The sequence below is a fragment of the Sapajus apella genome, unplaced genomic scaffold, assembly GCF_009761245.1.
Source record: "Sapajus apella isolate SASKATOON/1434 unplaced genomic scaffold, GSC_monkey_1.0 scaffold61, whole genome shotgun sequence".
NCBI lineage: Eukaryota > Metazoa > Chordata > Mammalia > Primates > Cebidae > Sapajus > Sapajus apella.
The window spans coordinates 2,979,759-2,993,054 of NW_022437001.1; the positions used below are offsets into that span (position 1 = coordinate 2,979,759).

General features: G+C 43.0%; 1 protein-coding gene across 7 annotated transcripts in view; it reads right to left on the reverse strand.

Annotated features, from left to right (window-relative positions):
* The window catches only part of DCLK2 (doublecortin like kinase 2), a 185,921-nt gene extending 173,917 nt beyond the window's left edge, over positions 1-12,004 (reverse strand). For 6 of the 7 annotated variants that reach the window (XR_004259308.1, XR_004259307.1, XM_032246430.1 and 3 more), the window contains exon 1: positions 10,837-11,830. Coding sequence is in view for 5 of the 7 variants with exons in the window: in XM_032246430.1 (XP_032102321.1) it covers positions 10,837-11,257 (421 nt within the window). In the remaining 2 variants the exon portion in view is untranslated. Of the gene's footprint in view, positions 1-10,836 lie in introns of all 7 variants that reach the window. The other variant, XM_032246429.1, reaches the window with a different exon arrangement.
* Positions 12,005-13,296: the final 1,292 nt, after the last annotated feature.

The window sequence follows — 13,296 nt, forward strand, 5'->3', positions numbered from 1 at the left end:
TCTGCTGTGTCTCTGGACCATTACTGACATATTTGCTCAATGAATATAACAGCTCTTCCTGTGGAGCAGGGCTGGGGACACAAAATAAGATCTTTCACCTCGAAGACCAGTGCTTTTTCAATACACCTGCAGACAAGTGACTAAATCAAATCATCTCCTAAAGTCACATCCAGCTATTGGTCTGTGGTACTTTCTACTGAGAAGAGGGTACAAAAACTACTTTGAATCTATGAATATCTATGAAGAAATGGTATCTCCACAAATCCATGTTTTAGCATTCAAATCTGGGAGGAGTTTAACCTAAGACCAAATAAATTAGGTAAATGTAAAAACAAAACTTCCACCCACTAACCAAATGGCTTTACAGCTTACCCGGTGAGGAAGAAATCATATCTAATCTCCTGGGTAGGATGGAACCAGTAGATCAGATCTGTGATCTGGATTTTTTTGCTCCTCACACATGAGGCCAAGTATATCCCCAAATCTACAGGAGCTCATTATGGGAATTTTCATTGTGCGTTTATTTTGATGATAAAACTTAATATGTTTATGTGATCCTACACTGGAACATCTGAAAAACCACTTCTAAGTTAACAGTCTTTTGGCTTCAACTATTTAACTATGCTGGGAGTTAATGACGAAAAAGTGAAGTGGACTTAACGTGTAAAAGACATGTTCACAACAAGTTAAGGCCAGAGGACATAATTTGGCTCTACAGGAATAAAGGCTCATTAGCTGTACAAAACTGACTCATTACATGGCATTCTGAAACACAGCATACCTAACTCAGCACTCAGTACCACGGTCACACGGGGAACACCAACTTAGTCTGAGCAAACAGTATCTCTAGCTTTATACTGCTATTTTGCATTTTTACTGGTAATGCAGTTTTAATGGTATTTACACTGTCAATTTGTTTGGGTTGTATCACTATGTAAAACCTATATGCATAAGCATACCTAATTTTATGTTTACAAACATTTAAGTGACAATGTAACTAAAGTAGTTATAGCAATACTAGGCTTCTGCAATTTGGATGTTGGATTTTTATAGTGTTTTTTATTTTTGAGTGGCAAACACAGTTAAAGTTTGAGAAACAATACAACCTTAAGGATACTGAGAAAGAGAAACCTTCAAATTTAAATGTGGCCACCTAATATTTGTAAATAAATAGGGCATAGTACATATAGGGTCATTCCTTCAACTGGTGCATTTAATAGAAGTAAAACTTTCCTCAAAAGTTTCCTCAGCTTCTGAAGACCTTTACTGGCCATCTTTCTCCTTAATCTCTTACTCCTTTCTTTGTTGTGCCTTTATTTTATTCTTGCTGTGAGTCAAAGAGGAAAGCCTAGCCTTTAGCATCTAGTGATTGATAACGATGGTAACTCAAAAATTTCAGTGCAAGTGATAAAGAATTCAGAGACCAGATGTTTATCAAAAAAAAAAAGAGGTGATGGTGCTTAGAGGACGAGAGAGAAGGGAAAATACAGGTTGGGTATTCCTTATCCAAAATGCTGGGACCAGAAAGGTTTCCAATTTCAGATTTTGGAAATACCTGCATTAACCTATGGGTATCATACAAGTGTCAATGATGTTTTCAACAGCATCTTTACACCACACAACAGAGAATAAGCAACAAAGTAAAACAGTGAGTAATGTACATAGGTCTTAACCCCATGCAAAGCATTGTGGAGAACCTGCCATTGATGCACCTGGTCTGCACGTGTGCCATTTTATCACTCTTTGTGGGTATGCTTTCGTGGGGGAACTGGACATGCACCAAAGTAATTTACGACAGCTGAAAGGGGCTGGGATGATCTTTTTTTCCCCTTGGGGAGGCTGAATAAACTACATGTTATACACCTGCATTTTGACTGAAACCTGTCACACGAGGTGAAATGTGGAATTTTCCATTTGTGGTGTCACATCAGTACACACAAAGTTTCAGATTTTAGAACACTTTGGATTTTCAAATGAGGGACACTCAACTTGTAGTAGAGGAAAGCATGATCACTATCTTAAAACATCTGAAGGGTGTAGTGGCTTGTACCTGTAATCCCAGCTAATCAGGAAACTGAGACGAGTGGATTGCTAGAGGCCAGGAGGTCAGCCTAAGCAACAAAGACTGTCTCTATTTACAAAATGTAAAAATTAATTTAAAAAGAAAACATATGAAGGCTGCCATATATAAGTAGGATGAGACTGAAGTAGCTCTAGAATTAGAGGAAGAAGTTACAAAGGACACTCTCACACTTTTTTTTTTTAAGAAGCTGAGGCCCACCACCATTTTATCAAGCAGCCACTGCATGCTAGGACTCTGCTAAATGTATAAATACCTCATAAAATTTAAATAGAACCTTCCAGAAAGTGGCTTTGCTCACTAAACTAATAAGAGACAAGTTTACATTGGGCTATTTCTCAAGTTCTTTCTCCTACAGAGGCTTAATAAACAACATAACCAAGTAATAAGATTCTAGGACCCCTTTTTTCTTGATTCTTATTCAGCTAAGGCAAAATACTATTAAGTAAAGAGAACAAGATGATAAACAAGGGCATTAGGGGAGAGACTCTTAGCGACTGCCTTTGAGAAATAATTACATTTGTTGAGGCTCAGAAAACAATACTCCAAAATGAACGCCTGAGCGGCATCCTCAGAGAGAAATGTTTTTCTCTGACCTTCTCCCTCCTTCCTGGCTGTTGGTCATATCCTCCTCCAAACCTAGCCATAAAAACTAGAATCTCTCTTCATGAAGGAAGGTCATAGAAACTTGAACACTTTCCCCCAAAGCCAGCCGTAAGGTCTAAAAATATTACTCTAATTTCCCCCTCACTTTCTATGTAAAAACATAAAGAAATGATCTGACCTACCTGGTTTGACTGTAGGTCACAAGACCCCATCCCAATTCCAGAAAGGGTCCTGCCCCACACCCAGAAGGAAGGAATGTTGTTCACAGAGGCCAAGAAGAATCTAGATAGACAGGCCTTGCTGGGTGTCCCAACTCAGTCTATTAACATTATTAGATCATGCCTTTTTGTCCAGTCATACTTCTACACGGCTGTCTATACTTTGTTGATCTGAAGCATAAAAATGGTCAACTTCCCCTATATCTTTGGGTGTTAATTCTGAAGCCTGCTGTGTATACATGTTAAATAAATTTGCATGCCTTTTCTTATATTAATCTGTCTCACCTCATGATTTTTCAGCAGCAAACCTCCTTGGCCTCCACACATCACTATTTCAAAAGTAACAAAGTAATCTAAAGTTTTAGAAACATATAGTGAAGGAAGAGATCAACGAACATATTTTAAAACCTCTATTGTGAACATTTTACATTTTGATTGCAAGAGATTATAATTTAACAAACAAACAAAAGGTAACAGAGTAGGTCAACACTGCAGGTTATTTTACTCACTTAGTTTGAAATGTTAGTAAGTGTTATATACAGTGTAATGAAAAGTACTTAGGGCCATCTCACCAAACCAGTATTTTCCCATTCCTGCAGTCTATAAGGAAAGGCTTCTGACAAATTACAATATAATGACTTCTCCTTCAGGCTGTTGAAAACATGGGAAATAGGACAAAATATCCTGAGGATTAGGATCAAATTATAGCATGTTTTAAGGAATACAAGAGCATTCATTCAAGCTCTTGCCTTTATTTCTGATTCACAAAATTAAAAAATTAAGATTGTGATAAAACTATGAAAAAGTTACCAAGAACAATTGCCTAAAACGAGAATGATAAAGATGAACACAACTAAGCCTTAGCTATGGCAAAGAGCTGCTGTAGACACTGAAAATATAAGGGGGCTTAGAATAATCCTGGGATTTAAACACCTAACAAGAAATAAGTATGTAAGAATCCAGTTGTGATAGCTGTCCAAAGAGAAAACTCAAATCAGGCATCTCAGATACTAATGAAGCTGAAAAATTACTGGGACATAAACATAGTGCATCATTTTTCTTGAAGAAAACTATATTAAAAATTGAAACACAAAGGGACAAGGAGTATTTGCTTTTCACACGAACTTATGCTACCTCTGTACATCTGGCTAACTGTACAACTGGCTATCTTAAGAAAGATTTTTAAAAGCACCTTCATCCACCTATTCCCACCTATTAAAATATCTTAAATGGGGCACAAAAGTAAAATTTACTCAAAAAAACATCGCATGCCAGAAATATCTGTTGCATGGGATAAAGGGATAAACAAGACAATTGTGGTCCCCCCTTGTCAGGTTTGTAATTTTCCCTTTCACAATGAGAATCTATGGAACAGATCCTCCTGTATGTTACTGAGGTGTTTTAAGAACTCCATCTAAATCTGGGTAACTACATTCGATCACAACACCCAGCCAACTTTCAAAGAGGGACTTGGAGCCAGATAGAGCCAAGATCATTTCTCTTTCCCACCCCCAGAAGCGTTTCCCAAGATCACTGAACTTTAAAGGCACAAGAAGACTGTATTAGTCCTTCAGGTTGCTATAACAACATACAAAAAAACGGAGTGACCTACAAACAAAAATCAATTTCTCACTGTTCTGGAGGATGTCAAAGATCAAGGTGCTGACAGATATGGTGTGTGGTGAGGGCTCTTGGTTCACTCACGGTGATGTTGCACTATAGCCTCACATGGTAGAAGGAGCAAATAAGCTCTCTTGGGCCTCTTTTGTAAGAGCACTAATCCCACCCATGAAGTCTCTGTCCTTATGATTTATTCGCCTGCTATGGGTTGAATATATCTCCCAAGCTTCATGTGTTGGAAATTTAATCGCCACTGTAACAATATTAACAAGTGGGGCCAATATTAATAGGTGATTAGATCACGAAGGCACCCCTCTCATGAATGGATTAAGGTTGTTACTGTGGGAGAGGGTTAGTTATAAAAGGTGGGAATTCAGCCCCATTTCCTCTCTCTCTAGCCTACCTTTGCTTTCACCTTCCACCTTTCACCACTGGATGACCCTCACCAGATGCCAGTGCCATGCCTTGGACTTCCCAGCCTCTAGAACTAGAAAATAAAATAAATTTTCTTTATAACTTACCTAGTGTATGGCATTCTTTCATAGCAACAGAAAATGAACTAAAACACCTCCCAAAGACCCCACCAACAGAATGGACTTCATTTCCTCTCAGCTGGTAGAATGTAGAAGTTAAGAATACAGAAGTTCAGAAGCCAGGGAGAAAGGGCTCAAGGGCCAGCCCTATCCCTTGCACTGGTACAATGCAGCAAGTTCTTTAACCTCTGAGACTAAGCTTCCCCATCTGTAAAATGGGGATGACAATGCAGCCATATTTCAGAGGATATTACAAAGGTTAGATGAGACGAAACATGTAAAGTATCTTACATAACGACTGCACATAAACCATCTAGTAAATGGTAGCAATGCAGATAAGAAAAGCATCTCTAATCTTTAGGGATGGTTTACTTTATGTGTAGAAGACATAAAAACACAGATGTAGTGGTAGCAATGGGCAGGTAGTGACACAGAAAAAAGACGTAGCCAAGCGGTACACACCCCACAGCAACTCCTGTCAGTCTCAGGAACAATGAAGAAAGCAGTTAGATGATCACTGCCCGAGGGAATCTACTTTCCTTTATTTCATATCACAGGATCATAAAATATCCTTTTCCATAGGTTGAAAACTCATGAGATATTAATCTTGTCTTATAACTTCCAGAGTATCACTGTGTCATACTCTAATCTCACAAATGCTCTCCCACATAACCACTTCCCTTCCCACAGCCTTTTAGGATTCATTTATTCTTTAAATGAAAAATATCCTATTACCTCCGAAAAGAGCTTATTATGCAGCTGTATTATAGCACAACTTATTTTCCTTGTTTTAAGGAAAGGAGATAGGACATTCAGATTTATAGAAGAGCATATTATGGAAGAATCATTCCCTCCAAAATGGTTAGCACAGAATTTCCCCAACAATTATATCTTTATCTAAAATGTAAACCAATTTTCCAAAAAACATATTTTCACAAATATCTAGGAATCCCATAAAAGTTTAATTCATACAAAATTTCCCTCAACAATCAAAGGACTGAGAGGTAAAATCATTTTCTGAGTTATTTAATCAATAAATTTACTGTGTTTAAGATCCCTGACTTCAGGCTGCTCTCAGTCTAGTGCAGAAACAGATCCAATATGTCATGAGACTACAAAGCTAAGCATTATAATAGAAGTAAAGAAATATGCTGTTAGCAGAGGAAGGAGTTATAAACCACCTCAGGCCTTGGTTCCAATGTCTGTTCCTCTAGAAAGTTTGCCCCATCACCCTGGCCAATGTGGCCCTCCTGCCCCATGTCATCACCACTTCATTTATAGCATTTTCACTGAAACCATCTTGTTTGTGTGTATGTTTACTGTCTCTCCGAGGAGAATGTGCTTTCTTTTTTTTGAGACAGAGTCTCGTTCTGTGAACAGGCTGGAGTAAAGTGATGCGATCTTGGCTCACTCCAACCTTCCCCTCCTGGGTTCAAGCGATTCTCCTGCCTCAGCCTCCTGCAACCATGCCCAGCTAATTTTTGTATTTTTAGTATAGATGAAGTTTCACCATGTTGGCCAGGATGGTCTTGATCTCTTGACCTCATGATCCGCCCACCTCAGCCTCCCAAAGTGCTAAGGCATGAGCCACCTTGTCCTGCCAAGAATATGCACTTTTTGAAGGAAGAGACTTTAAGCATGTGACCAATTCTAGGACATAGTATGCCCTCAATTAACCATTTGAGACAAACTGTCCAGAGAAGTGGGAAGAGACTTCATAGGTGCTATGTGAAGTGGGCCTTGAAGAATCCAGGTGTTTGGCAGGTAAAGAAAGTTTTGCAGACTTAAGATTCAGTATTAACCTTCCAAGACCAGTCACCATGCATGACTATAGTATGTACCATTTTTGACTTCTATGTGCAAATACCTTATAACTCCTGAGTTTATTTCCTTCTTAAGTTCCACAGTTTTTATTATTATTATAAAAATTTTCAGAAAAAACAACTAAGTATAATCTGGGTTCTTATTGAAATTCATTTTTACTTAAAAATTCTCAAAAATGCATTTTGGTTTATTTAACATTTTCAAAGAACTTACCTAACCAAACAGACACAGTAGATAGGTTTGGTAGGAGGCCTTCAAACTTCATGTGCTTGATTTCTTTAGAATCTTATTGTTCTTAAATGTTCAAGTTAACGTCATGAAGGAATACAAGTATCACTTATCAGCCAAAATTATCTCATATGCCAAAAAGGCAATCAGCTTATTGTTTATGAAGGGATAAATGGCAGAAATAATAAAATGACATTTTACTTTGGAATGAGAGAGGCAGACATAGGTAGCTGTTAATGCCTTTGACTCTTGGCAAGCACTTCATCAGAGCCATACACCCCAGTCTGTGATTGGTATCTGGACATAGGCAGCCTCATCCTCATCGATTTTCTGAAAGATGGGTTCTGGCTTAGGAAAGGCAGCCGAGGCCATCATCCGCTCCACCAGTAACCCCTCAGGTAATGGAAGGGTACATACACATTTTTAGACCAGAAGATATCCAACTTAGAGAAGTGATCTGCCAACTTCTCATCTGAGAGAAAAGGACACCAATGCTAGGGAAGGGAGGTGAATTTTTTCTCAAATCTAGTCAGTAGAATCCAGGAATCCTGACTTGGTCAGGCATTGTTTCTACTGTCCTTGATTATATCTTTTTAGGACATCAAAACTTTACAAATATTTCAAAATGCTCAGAAGGAGAGAAGACACCTGGAACAGAACTAAGACTAGGAATTCTGAATCAGTCCCTAATAAGAAAGCTGATGAACAAGTCATCTGGACATCCTCTGTGGGTTACTACAGATACCGAGTTCAGCAGGCTCATGGCTTAGGTCACCTCAACTAATTTTCCCAACACTGATTGTTAAGAGCTGCAGGAAGAGGTCCCCCATCCAGTCTCAAAGAATAATCAGGATTACAGGACCACACAGCATCAACTCAAACTAATCCAGCAAGGGTGGATAAGTCAATAAGATGAAGGTGCTTGTTGGTTTAGTGTAGCTAGAGGAGTGCCAGCTCACACTAGAACAGCTTTTAGTCTCCAGAGATTCTCAAGGTCAAGGGCAGAAGAAAAAATAATATGAGCCATGCAAATTTCTTTTGTCATCTGAGTTCAATGAGACTGGGGCTCTGAATGAATGTTCATGTCCTACTGTTTTGAGTTATCAGTTTTTATTCTTCACTCAAGACATTTCAGAAAAAAACATATCTCCTAAACTACAAGTTTCATGGGATTGAAGAAGCAGAGCCTAGTTGAACATAATGTTGTAAAATACTGCCTGAGATAGCATTATTAATAATAATCAACCAAAAAGAAATAAAGCAGTCAATTTTGACAATGTGGGGAATATGCTATAGAGACATGTAGAATATGCTATATAGATATATACAGAGCTGCTTACTTCTACATGAAAAATCTGAGTACACAATTTTAACTAAAAGTTGAAACTATTTACATTCTGAAATGGACAGTAAGAAGTGATGATTTTATTTCTTTTCTAAAAAAATTAATTACTATGCAGTATTCTACTAATTTAGGGGTAAAGTCAAGAATTAAAGACCCATTGTCAGAATTCCATATGACAAAAAAAGTGACTGCTGAAGTTTTTTTCTTTTGCAGTAATTTTACTATATTAAAAACTTCTTCAAACAAGTGAGCAAAGCCATAAAAATCATTTTGGCTGTGTAAATATTTGTTATATTATCATATTTTGATATCATTTGTACTCCACAGATAGTATTTTTTTCCAAATCCCCAACCAATAAAAATCAGTGAATGATTTGAAGGAAATTTGTTAACAGTCAATTTATAGATGAAACTATAGTTGGAGAATTAGGCCCAGTGGTCACCCATGCTGTGGGCAGTAAAAGACACAATATATACTATGTACTTCTATTAATGGGTGTGCATAATGTTCATCTGATCATCTTTCCTTTAATGAGATTCATCTTTGCAGTATGTCAGTTTTATGTAGTATATACATCGTTAAAACTTCTTTAGAGAAGGATGTTAAACATTGTTGATGCTTAAGGAACCATACCAGGAACAGTATCCCGAGGGCATGTTGAATAACAAGTGCTTAAGCAAATAGTCATTGCCTTGATCCTGCAAATCTGACCGTGGGTCAGTCAAAAAAAATGGTTACTGTTTTAAAATATCTAGGCAAATATTGCTTTTGAGTGTTTAACGATTACAAGGCCCTTTGAACATTGTATCTTCCTTTTTTACTTACACTCTTCCAGCTTATCTTTACCTCCTCAAGAAGCCCCTAAAACCAAAACACACAACTAACGGACAGAACGGGTGAAGTCACAAGCACACTCGTAGACTGAAAAAACAATTTAATTTTGGCTGGGTTGCCATCTAGGCAGGGCAGCAAAAACTTCTGATGGCAGTGAGTAAATAGACAAACTCAACCATCTTTTGTTTTCCTAGATGTAGCTACATTAGCTCAGCAGAGGTAAGCTGTAGATGACAAAGTATATGCTGCAGGCACTGTGAGGCAGGGCAGGCTGCCTAAGTTTCCTCATCTGTAAAATGGAGATAATGCCTTCAGGACAGAAAAGCATGCTGAGATAATACAAGAAAAACACTTGGCTTGATGTTCAGTTTCCTCTCCCTGCCAAGCTATTGCTATGACTACATGGAATGTGCCAATTTGCATTAAGAAAGATGCACAATAGCGGACTGTATGTAAACAAGCAGTCAGCACATACTTGGGTTCTGCCTGGTCTTTCTGGGTGTTATTTAGAACTGGAAACACGTTAACTACTGATAATGCCTTTTCTACCTGAAAAGAATGAGGCCTAAGTATTGCAGGAATTCAAGGATGACCCGACGTACGGCCAAGCAGTCTCTTTGACTAAGGCATGGTTGACACAGCATAATTACTAATTTATAATAAGCCCCCACTGCTGAATCCAATGGTCTCTATCATTCTAACTAGCTACTCTTATTAGAGGATAAGGTAGGAGAGATTGACCTTGATTCACCTCTTTTCCAACCACATGTGGAAAACCCTTTAGCACAGTGATTGTTAACCATGGTCCCACATTAGAATCACCTGGTCGGGGGGGCGCTTTTAAGACTCCAGAAGCCTACGCCACACCCCAAACCCAACCAGTTTAATCAGGATATCTGGTGGTTGGGGGATAGACTCCCATGTTTTCTGAAGTCCCCAGTGTGATCCAAGATGTAGCCAAGGTTGAGACCGCTGTCGAGGATCATCCCTCTTCACCCCATGTAACTTTCCTAGTTCTGCTTCAAGGCAAACTAGGAAAGCCAACCTAGAGCATTTCACAACCACAGCTTCTGAGAGCAGTCACGACAGGACCCCCAACGCTGGAACACGACAGGTGCCTGCACCAGGGTCCACACGAGGGGTCCAACAGAGCTTATTAGCAGGGGATTACCCAGCTCCCCATGGAGAACCATTTTCTCAAACAGTATGCACTTCAACACAAATAAGTTCAACAATCTTAGGAGATGCCACCAGTGCCTAAATTGATTGGCCTCTGACCATCAGGAGATATTTTGCTTCTTTAAGACACAAATCTCTTTGGAAGGAAAGTCAGTATGTATGTGTGTATGTGGGCACCCCCGTGGGCACACACCCACCCACCGCCTGCCCCCCCCTCCAGCCAACCTCTAGAGCAGTAGACAGAAGAACGCAATTCCTGGGCTGTTTGGAAAGCACCCCGCAGGCTCCCCGCCGCGCGCGCGCGCGCGCGCGCCCTCTGCACCTGCCGGTGTTCGGCCGCACCTGCCATGCAGCGCCCTCCCTCCTACCTTCCAGCAGCTCGTCCAGGCTGGTGACCTTCCGGCTGCCGTCAATGGTGTAGATAGTGCGGACGCCTTGGGGCAGGTTCACGTTGTCCGACAGGGAACGGGTGAGCTCTATGAGGAGGGCATCAAAGGACCGGAAGCGGTCGCTGGAGATGGCAAACACCAAGCCCTTGAAGTAGCGGTCCCCGTTTCGGTAGAAGCGCGCCTTCTTGGCCTTCTTCTCCGAGCTGAGGGCCTGCAGGGTCCGCGTGCGGTAGAAGCTGCAGTGGGCACTGTGCGCCGGGCTGGGGATGAGCCCGTTCCCCTTGGGGCCCGAGCTGCTGCTGCCCCCGGAGGAGCTGGGGGCCCCTCTCCGCGACCCCGGCCGCGGCCTTTTGTCCCGTTCCTCAAAGTGCTCTAGCTCGATACTCCTGGTGCTGGCCATCGCGGCTGCTCCGAGGGCTCCCGGCAAAGAGACGTTCCAGGCCGACTAAGGGTGCGAGCGCCGGTGCAGGGCCCTCTGACCGCAGGGCCCTTAACGCGCCGGAACACCTGGCTCTGGCATCCCGCCCTCTCCGCGCAGGTGGGGCCGAGGAGCCGCGGAGGCGCCGGCCCGCCCGCGCCCTCAGCTAAAAGTGGCCGCAGCGCCGAGCCGCCCAGCTCATTGTCCAGCGCGGCTCACTCCGTGCCTCCCGCCAGCCGGGGAGCCCCACGCCCCCGCAAGCGCCTCCTCCACCCGGCCACGCCTCACAAGTCCCGCTCGGGAGCCGGTCGGGAGAGGCAAAGTTGGGCCGCCGGAGGCTCACGCCGGGCCCGCGGGCGCACACAAAGCTCCGGCGTCCTCCGAGCGCTCCCGGGAGCGCCGAGAGGCGGAAGGAAGGATGGGGCGGGGCGCGTGGGAGAGGCCCACGGGAGAGTCGCGCCAGCCCCCGCCCACGCACGCGGTCCCAGGCTCGGGGTGCCGGGACACCGCCTCGCCCGCGCCCGGGTCCGCGCGCGCCGTTCGGGGCTGAGAGGCCCGTGCCCGGCCCCTTCCTCCCCCGGAGCGCGGCCCTTGCGGGAAATAATGCAGCCCGCCTCCCACGCAGCCGGCAGGCCCGGCCCACCGGCGAGCATCCGCGCTCGGACCTCCCTCCGCCGCCCGCCGGCTGTCAGCGCTGGAGGAGGCTTACCGGCCCTGGGGATGCCAAACCGCGGGGAGAGGGAGGAGGAGCGGAGGAGGGGGCTGAGCGCGGCGCGGGGGCGAGGCGGCGCGGGAGGAGCGGCTCCTGCGGGTCCCGGGCGGCCCCGCCCGCCTGACGGCTCCAGCCCGGCCCCGCGCGCTAATGGGCGCAGCCGCGGCGCGCGCTCCTCCGCCTGGGAAACGTAACCGCGCAGGCCAAAAACTACAAAGGAAGGAGATTCAAGGGCAGGGAGCACATCCCCAGCCAGCCTCCGGGTGAGGACCCGAGGCCAAACTACCGCAGAAATCCGAATCTCAGCATTGACTTAGGGCACACAATTTATAATTTTTTTGTAAGCAGATTTGTTGCTTTATTAAAAAATCCTTTGAGAAAACAGTCTCGACTGTTTCCATTGCAGATTCGCTAATATGGTACGTTTGGTAACTTTGAATGAATGATCAGAAGTTATTGGGTTGGTGGGGGGATTATGTAATCAACGAATATTTATCAAGAGCCTGCTATTTGTCAGGCATTGTCTCTGTCACTGGGATATCCTAACAAAGGAAAGACTCTGCAGCCGCTCCCCCACCCGCATATTTAATGTTGTCAGAGCTTCTTACCTAAGAGGCCTGTCATTTGTGAACACCCATCATAGTGGAAATATCAATGCAGTAGTGTCTATTCAACAATAAAAACACGTTTTCCAAAGACTTGAGAAAAACGCTAGTTATCTCCATTTTGTCATTTGGAAAGATAAAGTTCAAAAACGTTTGGTCCTAATTTGGCACATGAAACCTTAGACCATTCAACACCTGGTTCTCTGAGCAGCCCTAGACAGCAATCCAAACTGACCTTTCAGAAAGAAAGACATAGTTGCTTTTTCTTGGGTTGCACTGAGTCTTAAAAGAGCATGAATAAAATAAGGTGAAAACACATGCAACGGTCTTAGCATCTGCGAAGTTGGTGCTTCCCACCACACATGCACCTGCACACACACACCCTGCATGGCAGATCCAGAAAGGTCTCCTGCTCTGTGCACAGTAGTCCTCCCAAGGCAGTTCTGGGCAGACACCTTAGCACAGCTAACTTCCTGCAGGATTGGAGCATGCTGGGAAGTCAGAGCTGATCTGAGGCTTCCATGTAGTTTTCTAGAGGAAAATCCGGTGGTATCATTAGGTCCACCACCTTGAAAGCCCTCAGCCTAGATCAGTTAAATCAGAATTTCTCGAGATGGACTTCTCCAACAGTATTTTTTTTTAAGTACCCCTAAGGTATATCCAGAGTTTCCAACCACAGGCTGTAACACCAGGAATCAAATAGA